The 18,398-nt window shown below is 33.8% G+C and overlaps 1 protein-coding gene across 1 annotated transcript in view; it reads right to left on the bottom strand.

The window, feature by feature from the left end:
• The window catches only part of clu (clustered mitochondria protein homolog), a 34,550-nt gene that overhangs the window by 10,220 nt on the left and 5,932 nt on the right, over positions 1–18,398 (bottom strand). Inside the window, exons 2-15 of the mRNA XM_090109105.1 lie at positions 12,919–13,134; positions 12,184–12,827; positions 11,931–12,092; positions 11,469–11,622; positions 9,751–9,884; positions 9,294–9,430; positions 8,836–9,065; positions 8,296–8,432; positions 7,064–7,258; positions 6,456–6,668; positions 5,953–6,127; positions 5,752–5,857; positions 5,176–5,666; positions 4,740–4,942 (exon numbers count right to left, since the gene is read on the bottom strand). Of these exons, the coding sequence (XP_089965231.1) occupies positions 4,740–4,942; positions 5,176–5,666; positions 5,752–5,857; positions 5,953–6,127; positions 6,456–6,668; positions 7,064–7,258; positions 8,296–8,432; positions 8,836–9,065; positions 9,294–9,430; positions 9,751–9,884; positions 11,469–11,622; positions 11,931–12,092; positions 12,184–12,827; positions 12,919–13,134 (3,197 nt within the window). The remainder of the gene's footprint in view (positions 1–4,739; positions 4,943–5,175; positions 5,667–5,751; positions 5,858–5,952; positions 6,128–6,455; positions 6,669–7,063; positions 7,259–8,295; positions 8,433–8,835; positions 9,066–9,293; positions 9,431–9,750; positions 9,885–11,468; positions 11,623–11,930; positions 12,093–12,183; positions 12,828–12,918; positions 13,135–18,398) is intronic.

The following is an 18,398-nucleotide window of genomic DNA, read 5'->3' as shown; positions in this document are numbered from 1 at the left end:
CTTCGATACGTCAATTAGTTTCCGATTTAGAAGTAAAAGAAGTTGTAAACGCCCGGTGATGGTGTGACGTCACACTACAACACGCTCAATCTGGCTCACTCAGTCCGCTAGCGATCGCGCGCCCGTGCCGTCGAAATTATAATTAAATACTTTTAAAAATGTCCAATCCAAATACCAGAAAATCATGTGTTGTTCCTAAATGTAAAAATACAACTACCAATTCGCCGGATAAGTTGTTTTTTATAGTTGCAAAGGACGTAAGCTACATACATATTATAATATTTTGAGAACATTGCAGCTGTTTTGCGTTATCCTTTGTTTTCTATACAAGTTTTAATATACAGTTTATATTTACTTGTATATATTGTTTTGTTTTTATTTACTTGTAATATATATATATTGTTTTGTTTTTATTTACTTGTAATATATATATATTGTTTTGTTTTTATTTACTTGTATACTAGACTGTGCTTCTGCTCTGCTCGTATGGGCTAAGTATAGGTAGATGGCTAGTAAGATTTTTTCTTGTTTTAAGTTGAGAATGATATGGAGAACTATACTAAAATATAAGTTGGTCGGGGGAAGAATTAAACAAAAACAGGGTATATTTATTTATATATATTACTTATTATTATCGCAGATAAAACCAAAACTAAAAGTAATTACACAAAATGCTCTAACAAATATCTTGCAAATGTTTTAATATAATTGTTTATGAAAAAAAAAATCATAATCATAATCATTTCTTAATTCTCACTGTCAATATAAGAAGCGTACATAAAAACTTCGATTCATTAGTAGTTTTTATGGAGAGTTTGGGAGTGGATACGGATATAGTAATTCTCACAGAATGCTGGATTAATAAGGATAGCTTAATACCTCCCATAGACAATTACCGTTCAACACATACACTTAATAGCTATAATCAAAATGATGGTGTTATTGCTTATATTAAAAAAGATATAGAATTTACAAGCGAAGAACCCTTACTGGATGACGGTAACTGCCTTATTTTAAAAGTATCTGATAACACCACCATTGTGTGCTCATATAGACCACCATCTTTTTCGAACCCTAGCAATTACATTAAATCAATCTGTGATCTTTTATCCTCAATTAAATCTGATAATGTTATATTCACTGGTGACATAAACATAGACATTTTATCATCGAACTTATCTAACCATGCATGTGAATACCTAAACGTAATGTGTTATCAAGGATTTCGACAAGCTGTCGATAAACCTACTAGACTGCTTACATGTATTGACCATTTTATGGTCAAAACAAAGAAATCTTGCCAAACGTATGTATTTGAAGCTTTAACGGACCACTCCCCTATTTTACTAGTATTAAACAAAACTCAGTTACATAAACATAAACCAGAAGCTTACAAAACAATATACGACAAACAAATTATATCAAATATTATCAATGAAACAGATTGGCAACATTTTTATGAAATTACAGATCCGAATAGTGCAGCTAATTTTCTAACACTCACAATAAGTAGAGCTATCGAAAGAAGTCAATGTTTAAAAAGAATACCCAATCGTAAACGCCCTTTGAAGCCTTGGATTACACGAGGACTAATTAAAAGCATAAGAATAAGAAACAAATTACACGCTAAAACTAAAAAATCACCGTGCGATGAAGAAATCATAAAAAAATATAGAAATTATAGAAACTTATGTAACAAACTAATTAAGACAGCAAAGAATACTTACTATAAACACAAACTTGAACAGCAGACTGGCAATATAAAAGAAACTTGGAAAATTATCAAAGAAGCATGCCATATTACCAAAATTAACAACAATTGTACAAACTTACTAAGTATTAACCCTTGCCCTACCAAATCTCTTAATGCTGTTAATCAATACTTTGTCTCAATCGGATCAGCTCTAGCCAATGAAAGTCTCAAGAAACTCAACCAATCAGAAGTCGAACTAGCTACTCTAGCTAGAGACAATGATAGTCCAACCAATTCATTTGCATTTACACCTACAGATAAATATGAGGTAAACACTATCATCACTGGTCTCAAAAATACGAATGCTTCGGGACATGACAATATACCCACACCTATAATTCAGACTTTCAAAGATATTCTTTCGGAACCTATAGCCCACTTGTGTAACTTAAGCCTCTCAAGCGGAAAATTTCCTGATGTATTCAAGAAAGCCATAGTTTGCCCAATATATAAAACCGGGGACAAAGCTCTTCCTTCAAACTATAGACCAATATCATTGCTTTGCACCCTTTCCAAAATACTAGAAAAATGCGTCAATAAAAGACTCATGAGATACCTGGAGTCACATAAATTACTTCACTCTAACCAATTTGGCTTCAGAAGCGCCAAGTCTACTGAAGACGCAACCTTACGAGTAACATCAATGGTCACCTCGTATCTTGACTCGAATAAGAAATGTATTGGGGTCTTTCTTGATTTACAGAAAGCCTTTGACACAGTTTCTATACCTATTCTGCTAAGTAGGCTGGAAAATGTAGGTGTTAGAGGTATTGCCAAAGACTGGTTCCAAAGCTATCTTAGCGATAGAACCCAAAGAGTAAGAGTTGACAACAATCTTAGTGCAGAGTATAAGTGTACGTACGGAGTACCGCAGGGCAGTACGTTAGGACCTACTCTGTTCTTGATTTATGTCAACGAATTATGTAAACTCAATATTGGATGTGGTCAAGTTACTATGTTTGCTGATGACACTGTTGTTCTCTTTAATGCAAAGACTTGGTCTGAAGCCATTGATAGAACTGAAAATGGACTTCGATGTATAAGCAAATGGTTAGAAAACAGTCTATTGACTTTAAATACGGGAAAAACTAATTATATTTGCTTTAGCAAAACCTCATCTATGCAGCCAAGGGGTAACGTCAATGTTAAATTACATATCTTTCCATGTAACCGCCATAACAAATCTATCGTATGCTCTTGCCCAATACTGAATAGGACCGTCAATATGAAATACCTGGGTATCTGGATTGATGAGAAACTAAACTGGAAAGAACAAATTATTAGCACGTCGAGCAGGCTCAGACAACTTATAGTTATTTTTAAAACCCTAAGAGACATTGCAACCCAAGAGTTAATTATTAGAACATACAAAGCACTGGGTGAATGTGTGATCTCATATTGTATTGTTAACTGGGGTGGAGCTGCGAAAACATACATGATACAAGTAGAACGTGCGCTTAGAGCTCTGCTCAAAGTATCGCTCAAACTACCGTTCCAATTTCCAACATCGCTGCTATTCAAGAGGGCTAATGTATTGAGTGTTCGTAAGATTTTTGTGCTTCAAATAATTAAACGGTTTCACCGCACTGAGGTACCGAAAAATAATAATCCCTTGAATACTAAAAGAACCTATCGTGTACCTGTACCTTACACTAAGACTCGTTTTGCACAAAGGCAGTTTTATTATCTAGCACCCATTCTTTATAATCGTTTCAGTTTATATACTAAAAATGCTTTTGCTCTCACTAATCATAAAATATTACAAAAACTAAAAGAATGGCTTTTACCACTCGATTATTCTGAAATAGAGCACCTTTTAATGCCCACATATACAAAATAATTACCAAATATACCTATAAATTATTTTATTTTTTATTTTATTTAATTTTATTTATCTACCTATAATGATAAGTTTAAAATATGTTTTTTTTTAACTATATCTGCTTTCTTTTATGTTTTAAAAACGACATTGGAACACATTCACACACATACATACGCACATACAAACACACACACACACACACACACACACACTACTTGCACTACGTCTTCAAAATACACTTTTTTTTTTTAATCTTTAATTACTTCGTTTATTATAAATGATACTAATCAAATAATTATTTTAATTGTATTAATTATTTTAATTGTATTAATTATTTAATTGCTAAACAGTAAATATTGTGGAACTAAATATTATGTTATGAAATGTAAATTGTTTTAAATATTTTAATTTATTAAATTTTTTTTTTAAATGTTATGATTTATAAATTTTCTTCTTGTGTCAACTTTAAGTAAAATTTTCTTTGTAACTAATTACTATTTTAATGTATTTTATTGAACTATTCTAATGTATTGTATCGGGAAGGCACAGACTCCTGAAACACAGCGAAAGCTATATTGGGAGTCTGGGGTCTATATTTTGATGTAAGGAACCTTGTTCAATAAATGATTTTTATTTTATTTTATTTTATTTTATTTTTATAATAAGTATTACCATGTCAAGTAGAAAACGTAAAAGTGTGAAAATTAGAGCTAACTTGGTGATTTTTTTTTATCGAGTAAATTTTAATATTTTATGTTTTTGATTAAACAGAATCGTTGAACATATCATCTAGTTTGATATACATTTTATTTTTTAGATTTGGTCTTGAATATTACACGTATCATCCAATAGAAGATTGGTAATTTTGCTTTATACACACCGCGCGGGGACGCGGCCGCGCGGTGCGTTGTGACGTGACGTCACAAGCGGTCACGTGACTATTAGCGGGACTCGATATTTTTCGAAACTTTGAATGCGTATAAAATCAAAACTACTTGGTATTTTTGACTACGACAAAAACTAGTGTATTTGTATACATACAGGCTTTACTGAGACACAATTTCAAGGGATTTGGCATACCTAGTAACATTCTTCATTAGTAAGACCTCATAAATTATCAAATTTCTCAAAAATTATAATAATATCTAAGAAATCCAAACTCACAAAAGCAGGAATCTGTGTGGTAAGCAAGAAGGCAGCAGCCTCCTTGACCAGATGCCGCTGTTTAGCAAGCTGTTCCGGTGAGGCCGCGTGTTTGATGCCCGGCGAGTACACGTCGGGGTTAAAGCGGACATCGAATTCTGACTCCTTCAAAGAGGCCACTGCACGAGCTGCTGCAGCCACCACTGCGCGTGAACGTTCACCAGCTAAGACAGAAAAAAAAATCACTTATTTGGGGTGCAATGTCTTTTAAGAACTCCATAAAAAATGCTAAATGTATCTTAATAGTGATGATAGCAGTCTTATTAGTATTTTATATACATATTATATAAAAAAAAAATATTAACTGGATTATTTGAACATAAAATAAGAAGACTTGCATACTTTCTAAGTAATTCAAATTGGGACTAAAATTGTAATGAAAATAACTGAAGCTTACTATCGTTTTCCTGTTTCTCTCCACTGCAAATAGAATCTGTAATACTTTCAACTATTTTCTTTGCAACATCTGTATCGATTTCGGAAAGGTTCTCATTTAGAAGCAAATCTTCACCATCTTTTTCCGCATCTTTTTTAACTTCCTTTTCAACTTTCTCAACCTTCTCAATCTTTTCAACCTTTTCTGTTTTTGGAACCTTTTCTGCCTTTTCAACCTTTTCTACCTTTTCCGTCTTTTCAACCTTTTCTGCCTTTTCAGCCTTCTCTTCTTTCTTAGCCTTCTTATCCTTAGCATCCTTTCCTTTTTTATCTTTCGTTTCCTTTTCCTGACTCTTAGTGTCTCTCTTTTCTTTTACAGTCTCAGTTACAGCCTCTTGCTTTTCAGATTCTTTATTTGCCTCAATGGATTTTTGTTCTGTGGCCTTGCTACGTTTTGCACTTAACTGTTGTAAGTGGAACGCTGCATAGCGAATGAACATGAAATAACGAGCCCTGTAAAGTAAAACAGAAAACTATTATATTTCCTTTCTTATGTTAAATATTATAGGCAAATGTATGTAATGTAATATGCACTTACTCAACAAAACTATCCACCAATTCCTGTCTAAGGCAACATAATTTGTGCTTATGAATAATTGGGAAACCCATCGATTTTATGTCCTCTCTCAGATCATCGTCTTGCACTACAAAAGAAATAAACCCATTATGAAAACAACTCATTGCCAGTGGCATAAAAATATACAAAATGTTCATAAGAGAATCAATTACGCAAACTTACACTGCAAGAAGTTAACATCTGGTGGGAAGGTGCGCAATAAATCGAGGATGTAATGGCGGCCATCATTGCCAATGATGCCTTTGCATTCTACACTGGAGCACAGTTCTACTGTTTCACCGTTCGCGCTGATCACTGAGTGCGGCATTATCTTCAGTTGCTGGCCTGCTTTACTGAGCTGTTACAAATTTGTAATGTTTTATTATGTGTGTAAATTAGGTTTTTTCTTACGGGGCGAACAGTGAGACGTAATAAAAATAAAACTGCTACTTAATCCAGAATTAATGATCGATAGAAATTTTGAACTTTGGTACTGGTAACTTTGTGTTTCGATCGTCGATTCACAATTAATAATAATTAATTATAATATTCTGTCCTAAAAAACAAAGTGTAACCAAAGTGTATGTAACAAGCGGATCAAAGTTCATTCCCAACTTCCCAAATAAAGCAAAATAAAATATCTCCAATTAAAATTCGTCAGATATTTAAATTTTTAACCAACTCACCAGCTCCATATACTTGGGATGGGACAGCACCGTGGTCCCAAAGTCAATACTGCCGTACACAACACTCTGCTCTTGCTCCTTCTCCAATATCCCCGGTATGATAGACTGTGCGGTCACTCGGTATCCCCTGTAGTCCACCACTACTGTGCCGAGTGTGTGCAATCCTGCGGTGTCCACTGCACTGTATACGCGCACGCCTTGTAAGTCGTTGCGCTGTGCGTGGACAATTAGTTAGTTGTGATGATTTTTTTTTTAGTGTAAATTAAAATATTTATTTATTCAACTAGACTTCTTATAGAAACGCTTTTGAGTCAAACTACATTATAATATATACCAATGATTTGGAAAGCTTTGAATTATAAGGAAGATCCGATATAAAACTCTAGTTGCTCTTTTGAAATCATATCAATTTTACAAAATACATTTAAAAAAAGTAGTGAAGTCAAAGTCCTGAGCAAAGTTGGATGTGTTAGTTTTTTTTATAAAATATTTTTTAGTACCCGCATGAAATGATTATTTTTTTATAAAACACACAATATAAATACATATTTTGAAAAGGCAATGCAAATTATGCAGGTCTATTAAGTATTATATCCAATTTAACTTACCGGTGCAACAAAAGCGGCAGCATCCCCACCAAGATCCTTATAATGGTCGCGCACATCGAAACCGAGCGAGAAGAATATATTATTCCATATGAACATTTGCATCTTTGGCTCTTCGCCCGGGTTGATAGCCATTACATTGCCGTCTACAACCGCCATCGCTCCACGAGTAGCGGCAGCCACGAAGTCGCTGTGTACCTGTATAAAATTACATGTAAACGTTGAATAAAAGCGAAATTATAATTTTTTGAAGTTTACAAGTCGAGATGCACACAAAGTTAATTAAATACGTAATACTTATAGAAAGTTCATAAAATGTTCTTTAAATTGGGATCAATTTTTAAGGGACCATCTGAGAAGCCATGAATACCCGAATGTTGAAAATAACAACTTGGTTAGGGAGCCAGGTGCAAATTTGGTTAACTATTTCCTCTCAAGAGATAATTCGTCAGACGCATGAGAGTATAGTATTATAAAGCCTCGTGAACGTCAGCTAGCGCTCGGTTGGGGGGGTGAGCGGTTGTAGCCTCCCACGCACATAGGAAAAAAAATACATTCATTCATTCATTTCCTCTCAGCTAAAAATTTGTCAAATTGTAGCTAACCCAATATCTCAACGAAAAAAAATAGTCAGCTGGTTACAACATGGTGTATTATACGTCAGCTGGTGTCTCGAACATGAAAGTTAAATTTAAAGAAAAATTTATTTTCCGTTATTTCCTCTCAAACAAAAATTTACCTGATGATAGCTTATATGTAACTGTGGATAAATATATATGTCAGCTGGCTGTATCTTGGTGGAAAAACCGTCAGCTGATACGGGAGGCTACAACCGCTCTTCCCCCCAACCGAGCTCCAGCTGACGTTCACGAGGCTTCATAATATTATACTTTGATGCATTTTACTAATTACCACTTGAGAGGAACTTGGTCATAAAATCTGCTGCTGGCTCCCGGACCACAACGTTTATAAGAATGATTAGAATTTAATCTGACGAGCTTGCTAAGACCATAAAAATAGTTTAAAATTTATACATTCTGTAACTAATATAGACGTAACATTGCCTATATTATGTCATACTGTATTCAATTGAGATGTTTTTTATACATGGAAATTTACAAAGCACATGCACAAATATAAATAATAATTCAAGCAAATTAAAATAGTCATATCAATTATAAGCGAAGATTTTTTTAGATGTTTCGTAATTTTATTTTTTGTTAATAATAATTTACCTTGAAAATGGCTCGTTCCCGCAACAATCTCTCAGGCAGAGTGGCGCGAGGCAGTTCCCTTGTGGTTTGCAACTCTTCGTTCCAATCTCTCGTCTGACCTGGGATGTGCTCCTCGTAACCCAGTTTGGAAGAGAACGCTACACACAAACGTACACAACTTAACCCTAATCATTTAGTCACTTGTATCCACTACATTTTATTGGATACAATTACGTCACTTAGCAAATTTCATGGTTAACAAATCAATATCAAGAAAAGACTTATAGATGATAGATATAAAGGTATAGAGAGAAATTTGTCAATGATTGAAAGTATGGCCTCGCAACGAGGCCTTTTACGAGCGAGTCAATTGCGCATTTCATGCACATCAATTTGCATAATGACCGGAAGGACAGTGTTAAAATAATGAAGGTACAGACTTATGATCAAAATAAGTGTATAAGTAGATCGATTTACGCTTTCAAAAGGTTATATTAGTTGATAGATTTTCAGGTCAATAGAATTTTATTAAAATTAGTATAATATTTAGTGTTGTCTTACTGTCTTCAGCCCGTATAGCGTCAACTGTATGATCGAGCATAGGCGATGCCCATTGGTAGACTTGATAGGGCGTGGCCACTCTTTCAAAAGGATGCTTCTGCATGCGTCGCTTTTGTACTAGCGCAAAGTTGCGTTTGAACGCCGGCGATACGATACTAAGCAGCTCTATTAGCGAGTGACACAATAGAGACGGTGTAGACGGTCTGGGGTTGAACACTTCTTCGGTGGATCTGTGTAGAAAATTCATTATTAGGAAGACAACAAAATATTTCTAGAGCTAATAATAATTGAGGGTTATTACCCGAATACAAATTAATAAAAGTTTGAAGGTTCAACAGTTTAAAAAAGTAAAGAGACATTAACATATTACAGATGTTTTTAGAAGTAAGGACGTTTTCTATATATGTTCTAAGTTCTTCGTCCTTAGGGGCTTTTTATAATTTTTTCCTAAAACTCACTGATTGAGGTAGAAACCGCGAGGACAAGCAGTGATGTGGAACTGCCGGTCCTCCAATGTAATCACGTGCAAGTACAGCAGGTCTCCGCACATTTTGCGTGGTCCCGGCGGCGGATTCCAGCCAGATGTTGTTAGCACCTTTAAATACGAATCATATAAAAGTTAAAAGCAACTAATATTTGATAATTTTTATATGGAAAATTCTTTAAAATTTCCAGATTCAACACTTGATTATAATTTAGAATCGTATACACGTCACAATTAATTTAGTTACTAATACTGTTATCACAAAGTGCAATTATTTTCTTGGACACATACGACGCTATTTTGTATACGGTAGCTAACTAAAATTAATAAACGATGTAAATTAACCAGAATTTAAAAAAAGCAAGAGAAAAAAAATCTACGCAAAAATCGCCATAAATATTTTTTTAAATATAAGTTGAGAATAAACAGACCTTTAAACATTGTGGGGCTTTATTTTCCTTTGTTAAGCCCGGGTGTAACGGAAGTAGGGGCCGTTCAGTGCTTCCAGGCATAATATAGTCTGGGGGAGTGCAGTCCACACTCTCGGGTCTAGATTTCTTTTTTTCTGAAAAATTACGTGTTGGTTGTATTAAAAGTAAATGTTTTTGTGTGTATTTAATAAGATTTCATTTTCATGCATGTGTTATTGTAATATGAGTATAATATTATTATGGTCTGCATGATGAAAAAAAACGTATATTAGTAATATAATTATACTCTAAGGGTGCACTCACACACATCAGTCACCGTCAAGTCACCGATGACTGATCGGTGACGGTTTGTGTACGTATCCACAAACACCAGTCACCGTCATGTTGTCCGTCAGTCACGTCGCCGGTTTGACTGAATCATTGAACACATACATCAGGTTAGTGAGTGATTAGACGTGTGTCACGCTAGAGAACATGTAGCAATTGACGGTAGCACGACGCTGACTGAACTGAGACGTGACGGCACCGGGTGAGTGGGGATAAAAGTATGATACATGTATGGAAAGATTATTTGACGTGCCTGACCGGGGACGTCACTGATAGATTTCGTGCCGGCGACTGTCGTGTGGGAACAGAGTCATACTAGAACTATTGATACATATTTTTTTTTAATCCTGTCCGGTGACGTGCCGTGACGGTGACTGATGTGTGTGAGTGCACCCTAAGGGTGCACTCACACACATCAGTCACCGTCAAGTCACCGATGACTGATCGGTGACGGTTTGTGTACGTATCCACAAACACCAGTCACCGTCATGTTGTCCGTCAGTCACGTCGCCGGTTTGACTGAATCATTGAACACATACATCAGGTTAGTCAGTGATTAGACGTGTGTCACGCTAGAGAACATGTAGCAATTATTGACGGTAGCACGACGCTGACTGAACTGAGACGTGACGGCACCGGGTGAGTGGGGATAAAAGTATGATACATGTATGGAAAGATTATTTGACGTGCCTGACCGGTGACGTCACTGATAGATTTCGTGCCGGCGACTGTCGTGTGGGAACAGAGTCATACTAGAACTATTGATACATATTTTTTTTTAATCCTGTCCGGTGACGTGCCGTGACGGTGACTGATGTGTGTGAGTGCACCCTAAATAGGATATTTTTGTGTTTAGATTAATATTTAAATAAATAATATTTAATATGCAGCTTTTTTCTTACTTTACTGCTATTAAAGAGTAAAGTAAAAACATCGGACATTTTCATGTTAAGAAAAGTCTAAAAATTAAAATGGTATCTTATCTGCATCTAACTCTTTTTTATCACTGCGTCAGATAATGATGAAACGAATTGCATACGCTCTAGAATGCGCAAAACAACTCGTTTAAGGCCATATCATCGTCCATAAGTTTAAAATATGTACTTTAAAATCATTAGTGTTTCAGCAATGTATTAAAATTGCAAGTAAAAATATATTTTACTGACATTCAAACGAATGTTTTAACATACTTCCTAGATAACTGACGTCATAATAGGTTGAAACCGTTTAAAGTATTAAGTATTAGTCAACATTATGCAAACAATAGATGATTTGCGAAAAAAAGATAATTATAGTGTTCATGAGTTAATAAAGAAACGGAATTTATATTCAAACAAAAACATGTTATTCGTATGTTTAAATTGTAACATAAATAACCTGTAACACCTTACCTAAAATATCACCCTGTGTAATAACATTTAAAAACGCTAAAGAGCTGCATTCCTGACCGGCATAGGCATCCACATAATCTATTGATTTCAGCAGATCCCGCACGTGGCGGACGTGAATACGCGCCTCACGCATTGTGTACGGCTCTTCAACAACCTGTATACATTATATTATATTAACTTTCGCTAATAATACGATCATTTTAGAATTTAGAACATAATATAGTTATAATAAAATATTGCCAATAATTAGAATAAAAATTGTGTAACGAAGTCGAAAAAATAAAACATTCTTCTCTATTTATAAGGCGGGTTTAAAAACATAAATAGTGAAATAATATAACGGTTCAACTTAATAAAACTAAATTCATTAAATTTTAAAATGAATATTTTCTTATTATTTAATTATTCAAGTCCTTCGGATCAACAAGTAAGAATTATAATTAGATTGGCTAAAATACTTGCCTTAATAATCGATCCATCTTTTAAACCCTCAATATTTTTTAGCTCAGCAAAGTTATCCAATGTTACACCATCTAATTGTAGAGAGAAACACGTTCTGTGACATGTATCTTCCCGATCCATTAAAACTTGGTGAATTTCTTGTACTAATTCCATACTAGACACCTAGAAATTTAACTTAATATTAAAAAAATCCTTGATGACGTGCATTAAACAATTTAGTAATATCGTTATTTTGTATTAAGCACAAACATACCTGAATATCGAGGGGCTCAGCGCCTGGACTTACAATTTTCACAGTAAAACCCATATCCTGTATAAATACTACTTCGGCGTCTCTTTTCTTATCATCACCATCTTCACTCGGTGATGACTCTCTGTCTTTATCGCCGTTAACAATTTTATTAGTATCTCCGTTAGCCTTTTCTGAGCAGTTGTTGGCATTTGTATCATTACTTTCATCCTCTTTATCATCATTACGTTTTTCAGGAGATTTAGACTTTTCGGATTGACTTTTCTTTTCAGCTCCCTTTTTACTTTCTTTTCTTTTATTAAGACTTACATCCGAAACGTTTGGTGTTACATCAGTTGACGAAATTGTACTTCTTTCGTCTGAGTTATTTGATTTGGTATCTTCCAAATCACTGTTAATACCATTAGAAACTAGTTTAGCATTATTACTATTACTAATATCACAATCAGGACTTTTTTGTGGGTTACCATTAACAATGTGTACGCTATTTATTTCAGTGCCGTTAGTAATTATTGGTTCTTTGGTGCTTAAATTATCTTTCTTACAGTGATTATCATTAGATATAGATTTTTCGCCATTCATATTTATTGTCGCATCACCAGAATTTCCTTCTAAAGATTTCTCACTTTTGCTAACCTTCTGGCATTCTGTGTACAAAAAAAAACAAAGTATACCGTCATGTTAAAAAACATATCTTATTACTGATGTTAGATTTAAGAATTAAAGCGTAAAACAAACCCGCAGCCGTCGGGAATTGCATGGGAGCATTGTTGATGGTTGGCGATAGAGCTTTCTTAGCGGCGGCTGCGTATGATACACGTGGTATGGACGAGACACCGCCGCCACCTTCGTCATCCGCTCGGCCATTCGGTGTACTTGAGTTCCCATTGCTGCATATAACTGGCTTCGTCCCGCTATCCTTATTCATCTTTGCCGAATGCTTCTCCGCTTTTTCTAATGAAAAAAAAAATATTTACATTAATATTGGTATTCTATAATTTCTAATAGAATCTAAATTATAAATTTAGCTACTATACCTACCAAATGAAATGTAGATAAGTAGTTAAAAACTATTAAATAATATCCTATATATGACATTCAAGTTTATGTACGGTCGCTTAAATATACATAATAAAATTACAACTACGCATTGTAATAATACGCAGACCTCATGCATATGAATATTAATGATTGCAATACGTATTACGCATGGGTAATGCACATTGCTCTAGGGGCATCGAGATTAAAAACACGCATGTCTCGTCCCGTGACTACTGAACACGTGGTCTGCGTTGGCGCAGCGCCAACTATCTCCAGCGGGGAGTCAATAATAGATGGCAACGAGATGCCGCCAACAATAGACGCCATCGTCTCTACTTTAACGCAAAACGATTTGTTCTCGATTTTCTAACGCTCTATACAAATTTTGAGTTAGTTTATTTACGTACTTTACATATGATATTTTAGCAGAAATTAGTGTGGAGGATTATAGAATCCGTCCGTAATCTTCAACGAAATAAAATTATGACCCATAAAATAGTCATTACAAATCTTAGCAAAAGTAGGTGTGTGTGATAACAATAAATAATTTGAATTTGAACAATACACTAATATGAATAGACCTGTGGAATAGACATTATCATAGATAATAATGAAGTCCGACAATAAAACTCAATTTTGGAAGACTTCGTAAGTGATGCACGATAAAGTACAAGCAGGCCTGAGGAAAGATATGAAATGAAAATATGTTGATTTTATCTTTGTAGCCTCTAACAAACAAGATAACAGCGTAAGACGCCTGCGCCCCGAGATATTAAATCAAAATTTCTGATAAGCGCTTGACACAATTTTTTGTAGCGTGTGAACGCTATCGTACAATGAACGTATAGTATAGGAAATAGCTGTATGCATTATAACCATGACACGAGAAATACTATACTAATCATTTACTGCAAAGTGGCGGAATGATGTAGATTGCAGGACACTTGTCCCTCGATGTCAACGTTTTTATATTATATGCGTTAGGACTGCAATATCTTACGTAGAAACAACTAGATTTTTGACACTCTCACGAAAAAAGGTGGTAAATGTTAAAAATACTATGTAATGACGATTCGAAAGTGCTACTATCTAATTGAATAAATGAATGTTTGAGTTTGTTTTGAGTAAAACATTTGTACTTATATGTTCGTATTTGTAAGTTCGTATTGTATCTACACGTTGACGTCAACAGATAATATGGAATATGGATAATTTAAAATTCAGATCAACTGTGTATTTTGTTGGCGAAGAACAGACGACGAAACCCATCAATGAATTATGTAAAAGATTTGAGTATTGTTGCGTTGCTACGATCTCTGCATGTTTAACCTCTTTCTTATGGATAACTGAATGATTTTTTTCCCTTGACCTTTTCTAGAGATTCTCCGAAGAATTGCATCTAACATTTTTAGTAATTTTGCATATGGTATACGGTTTTTTAAGAAAATAAACTACCTAATTCATTTCACCTTCTAAAATTTTGACACTAATATTCGACGTTTTATTATTTATGTGTCAATTACACCACAAACAAGAATTTTATTATTTAGGAGCTCTATGAAGAGCACATGAAGAGTGTTTTTTCTACACATTTTAATTTGTATAACTAACTTAAGGTACCTAGCGTATGTACATTGTACGTGGTATGTACATAAGATAACATACATGTATAACGTATAGTGTCTACCCATTACAATATGTTCGTAGCAGATAAATAACGTTCATTGATACGATTGTAAACAAATTCTTTAACATCGATTGTCGAGATGGAAATCATTTTAAAGGTCATTACTGCAATAAATTGTTGTATTGCAACGAGCATGGCAACTAGACTAAATCATGTTACGTAAGTACTAACAACTATTCCGCCGGTTGGCCACGCGCCGGCGATCGCTCTTCTTTATAGACACGAAGATCTCACACTTGACGTTTACGGCATATGATCACCGATAAACGCAAACAATTTAAAATTTAATTTAGTCAGAAAAACTCTACGCTATATCCTTTCTTCCGTTGACACTCCATTACGATAAGCCGAAATTTAACAAAATATGAAGTAAAAAATATTGACTCTATTTTCATCATTAAAGGATCGTCCTAAATATCGTTTTAAAATGTGAGATTTTTTCTGTTCTCTTATTTAAATATTTTTTGTTACATTACGTATAACCTAACCGCAATGTTTAAGCAATAATCGTTTTATAAACAGGATAATTCTAATGCCAAATGTATAATCTCGATAAAGCTGTTAAGGTTTAGTTTTTAGATATATTTAAAATTTACACAACAAGTTCACTGGGTGCATGTTTAATGTTTATGTCCAATTAGATCATCACGACATCGGCACAGTAAAGTCTCGTAACTGTACAATGTTCAAATATGTTGAAATATGTTGTACCCAAACATTTGAGGGACACTACATTCGTTTCTCTTTTTACCATTATTTTTCTCTACAAATTATTCACGTAGAAGTCAATTATAGCATTTCAAATACTTGTTATTATTAGAATGCAAAGTATAGCAGGTATATGACCACTGACATTGCTTTTTATCACCCAAGCAAAAATCACATCACACTCAACCTTATCAGTTCGATATTATGTTAGCTTATCAATCAAGAACCTGTCAAGGGGTTCTGTGAAATTATTTTTTAGTTTTCATTTTTTAACGTAACTTAATATGTATATGAATAAATACTGAATAACGTCAATATTTGATTAAATTATGAATTAAAATTAAATCTAATTAAGTTTTATATTAGCGTCAAATCTCTACTTAAACTTTAATGAATAAATTGCTACTCTTTGTTGCCTCTGACGTCATTTTATACCTTGAATATTTATTCACTGACGATATTTAATTAAGGGCCAATTTTTCAATCCATGGTTAAAACTTATTCGCCCAATAAAATATTAACCAAGGATGGAAAAATCAACCCTTTATTATAAAAGTATACCTACTTAAAAATTTATACTCAGCATAAAAATTGCAATATATTTTGTAAAACTAATAAGATTCTAACGGAAGCCCACATAGTTAAGACTTAATTGGCGTGTTTATTTTTATTAATGGCGCGTGTTAATGACTTAACTGATACAATTTTAAATAACATGACGTTAGAATTAAACAATATGTACATTATTTAAATGTTATTTACTACAGTTTGTTTTTACATCACAAATCACAATCAATTTATAAATGACTTATGGTTTAATGGCGATTCATTTACATTATAATAAAATTATTGTGATGTTATATTGTGTACAGGCTTATTAAACATTTATTGATATTATAATATGATATATGTACCTACTAATACTGTATACATTTCACAAAAGAGGTACTTATGTATTAAGTTAGAACTTTTTATGTTTTAGGAGGTAATACTGCTTTGAAGGTCGAAGTCGATTACGAAAATTAATTCAGAAGGGGTCAAAGACTCAAAGGCTATTTTTTTATCCCGGGTCAATCAAGAGAAACCAGGGCAAGCGGCTAGTTTTCAATAAATCAGATTGAAACTATAAGGTACGATTCATCGTTACACTAGTGACTATATTTATTGAGGAAAACAGATAACTATATGTTTAGTTACCATTGCAATATCAATTTTAAATATTATTGATTGAACGCTATGTAAATGAACGTCAGGCCTAAGGGGAAGAAAGCATAAAATATGTTAGGGAGACCATGACGTCGCGTCGTTGGGGAGACCCAAAACCCCCTTCGAAATTGAAAGTTTGTCGTGACTTGAATCGGTACACCCAAGTTCAATTTCGTAACTTTATTATATATTCCCGGACATTGATAGAATCCGTCTCGGTTAGAACTACGAAGTGCCTGAGACACAAAAAAGAAGAACTCTTATTATAGTTAGATCCTGGTCTTAAATTAAACACATCAAAGAGACACTGTAACTATATATCTTCCACATAGATGTTTCAAAAAGTAGACTAAAAAAATATTATTGAATAAGATATTCTGGTCATTGGAACTCTACACGTGACGAACACGTGGGGTTTTCGTCATTAGAGAAAATGACATGTCCCAAGCATTGTTGAAAAAACTGGTCAACAACAACGAGACCGAATTGCCCAACGTGGGATCCGTATGATTTATTTTTAAAAAACCGTAAAATACTTTGTAAATTGCGCAAATTCTTGCCAGGGAAAACATGCTCCTTCCTTTACATTCATCACGATCGATGTATGTAGGTACTTACGATATTTAACGTCGTTCATTCAACAACGAAAAACCTAAGTACCTATTTTGATATACATTTATATGCCATTCGAGGTGAATTCGAGTATTCTAATGTAAACAAAAAATATGTCATGTTTAAAATGGATATATTTTTAAGGTGTCGTTAGAAATATTTATTAAATACTCATTAAGAATAAAACTCAATATCGCATTCAATAAGTTTAAGTCGTCACAGAAAATAAATACTTAACTACATACCTACAAATTAACAAAATAATAGAAAGAACCAAGTGAGGAACCCTAAAAATAAACCCATGGATCCATCATCAATTAATGATATTTATTCCTGAAACTCATTTCATAGGAGAAACTAATAATAGCGTAGAGTTTTTGCTTTCCAATGATATTTAGCCGACTTAGAAAAAAGTGGAGAAAGATTCGACCATACATTTTCTTTTTGAGTGGAGATAACTTCGGCGTTTATGGACCGATTTGGATGATTATTTTTTGTTGGACAGAGTGGTAATGATAAGATGATGAGATAACCAGGTTTTGATAATGACATCCCAAAGAAATTATGCAGAACTTTCTAAAATCGTACGGGCGCATCGCATATACTTACAATATTTATTTTGTCTCATTTTATTTATTGAAAGTGTTATTTTATTAGAATCGCCATTACATCAAGTATACATATACGCACAGCTGTAGTCTGATACAGTGCTTATATCATCAATATTATTATTTATGCGACACATAGGTACTTACAGTTCTTTTAATCCACTACTCTCTGAGTACATACCTACCTACAGGCTATTAATTTCGATTCTCATGAAATTTTGTGTGCATATCGGGTTTTTTAATGTCTTAAATAAGTACATACATATGTACCTACCTAAATGACTCAAAGTTTTAGAACAATGAATTATATATATCGAGAAAAACTCGAAAAGCTTTGCACTTTTTGGTGAATCATT

This window comes from Colias eurytheme, chromosome 13 (genome assembly GCF_061535395.1).
Source record: "Colias eurytheme isolate Ceu_HAF_F1 chromosome 13, ilColEury1 Martin Lab GWU primary, whole genome shotgun sequence".
Lineage (NCBI taxonomy): Eukaryota > Metazoa > Arthropoda > Insecta > Lepidoptera > Pieridae > Colias > Colias eurytheme.
This window is presented reverse-complemented; position numbering and strand designations above follow the sequence as displayed.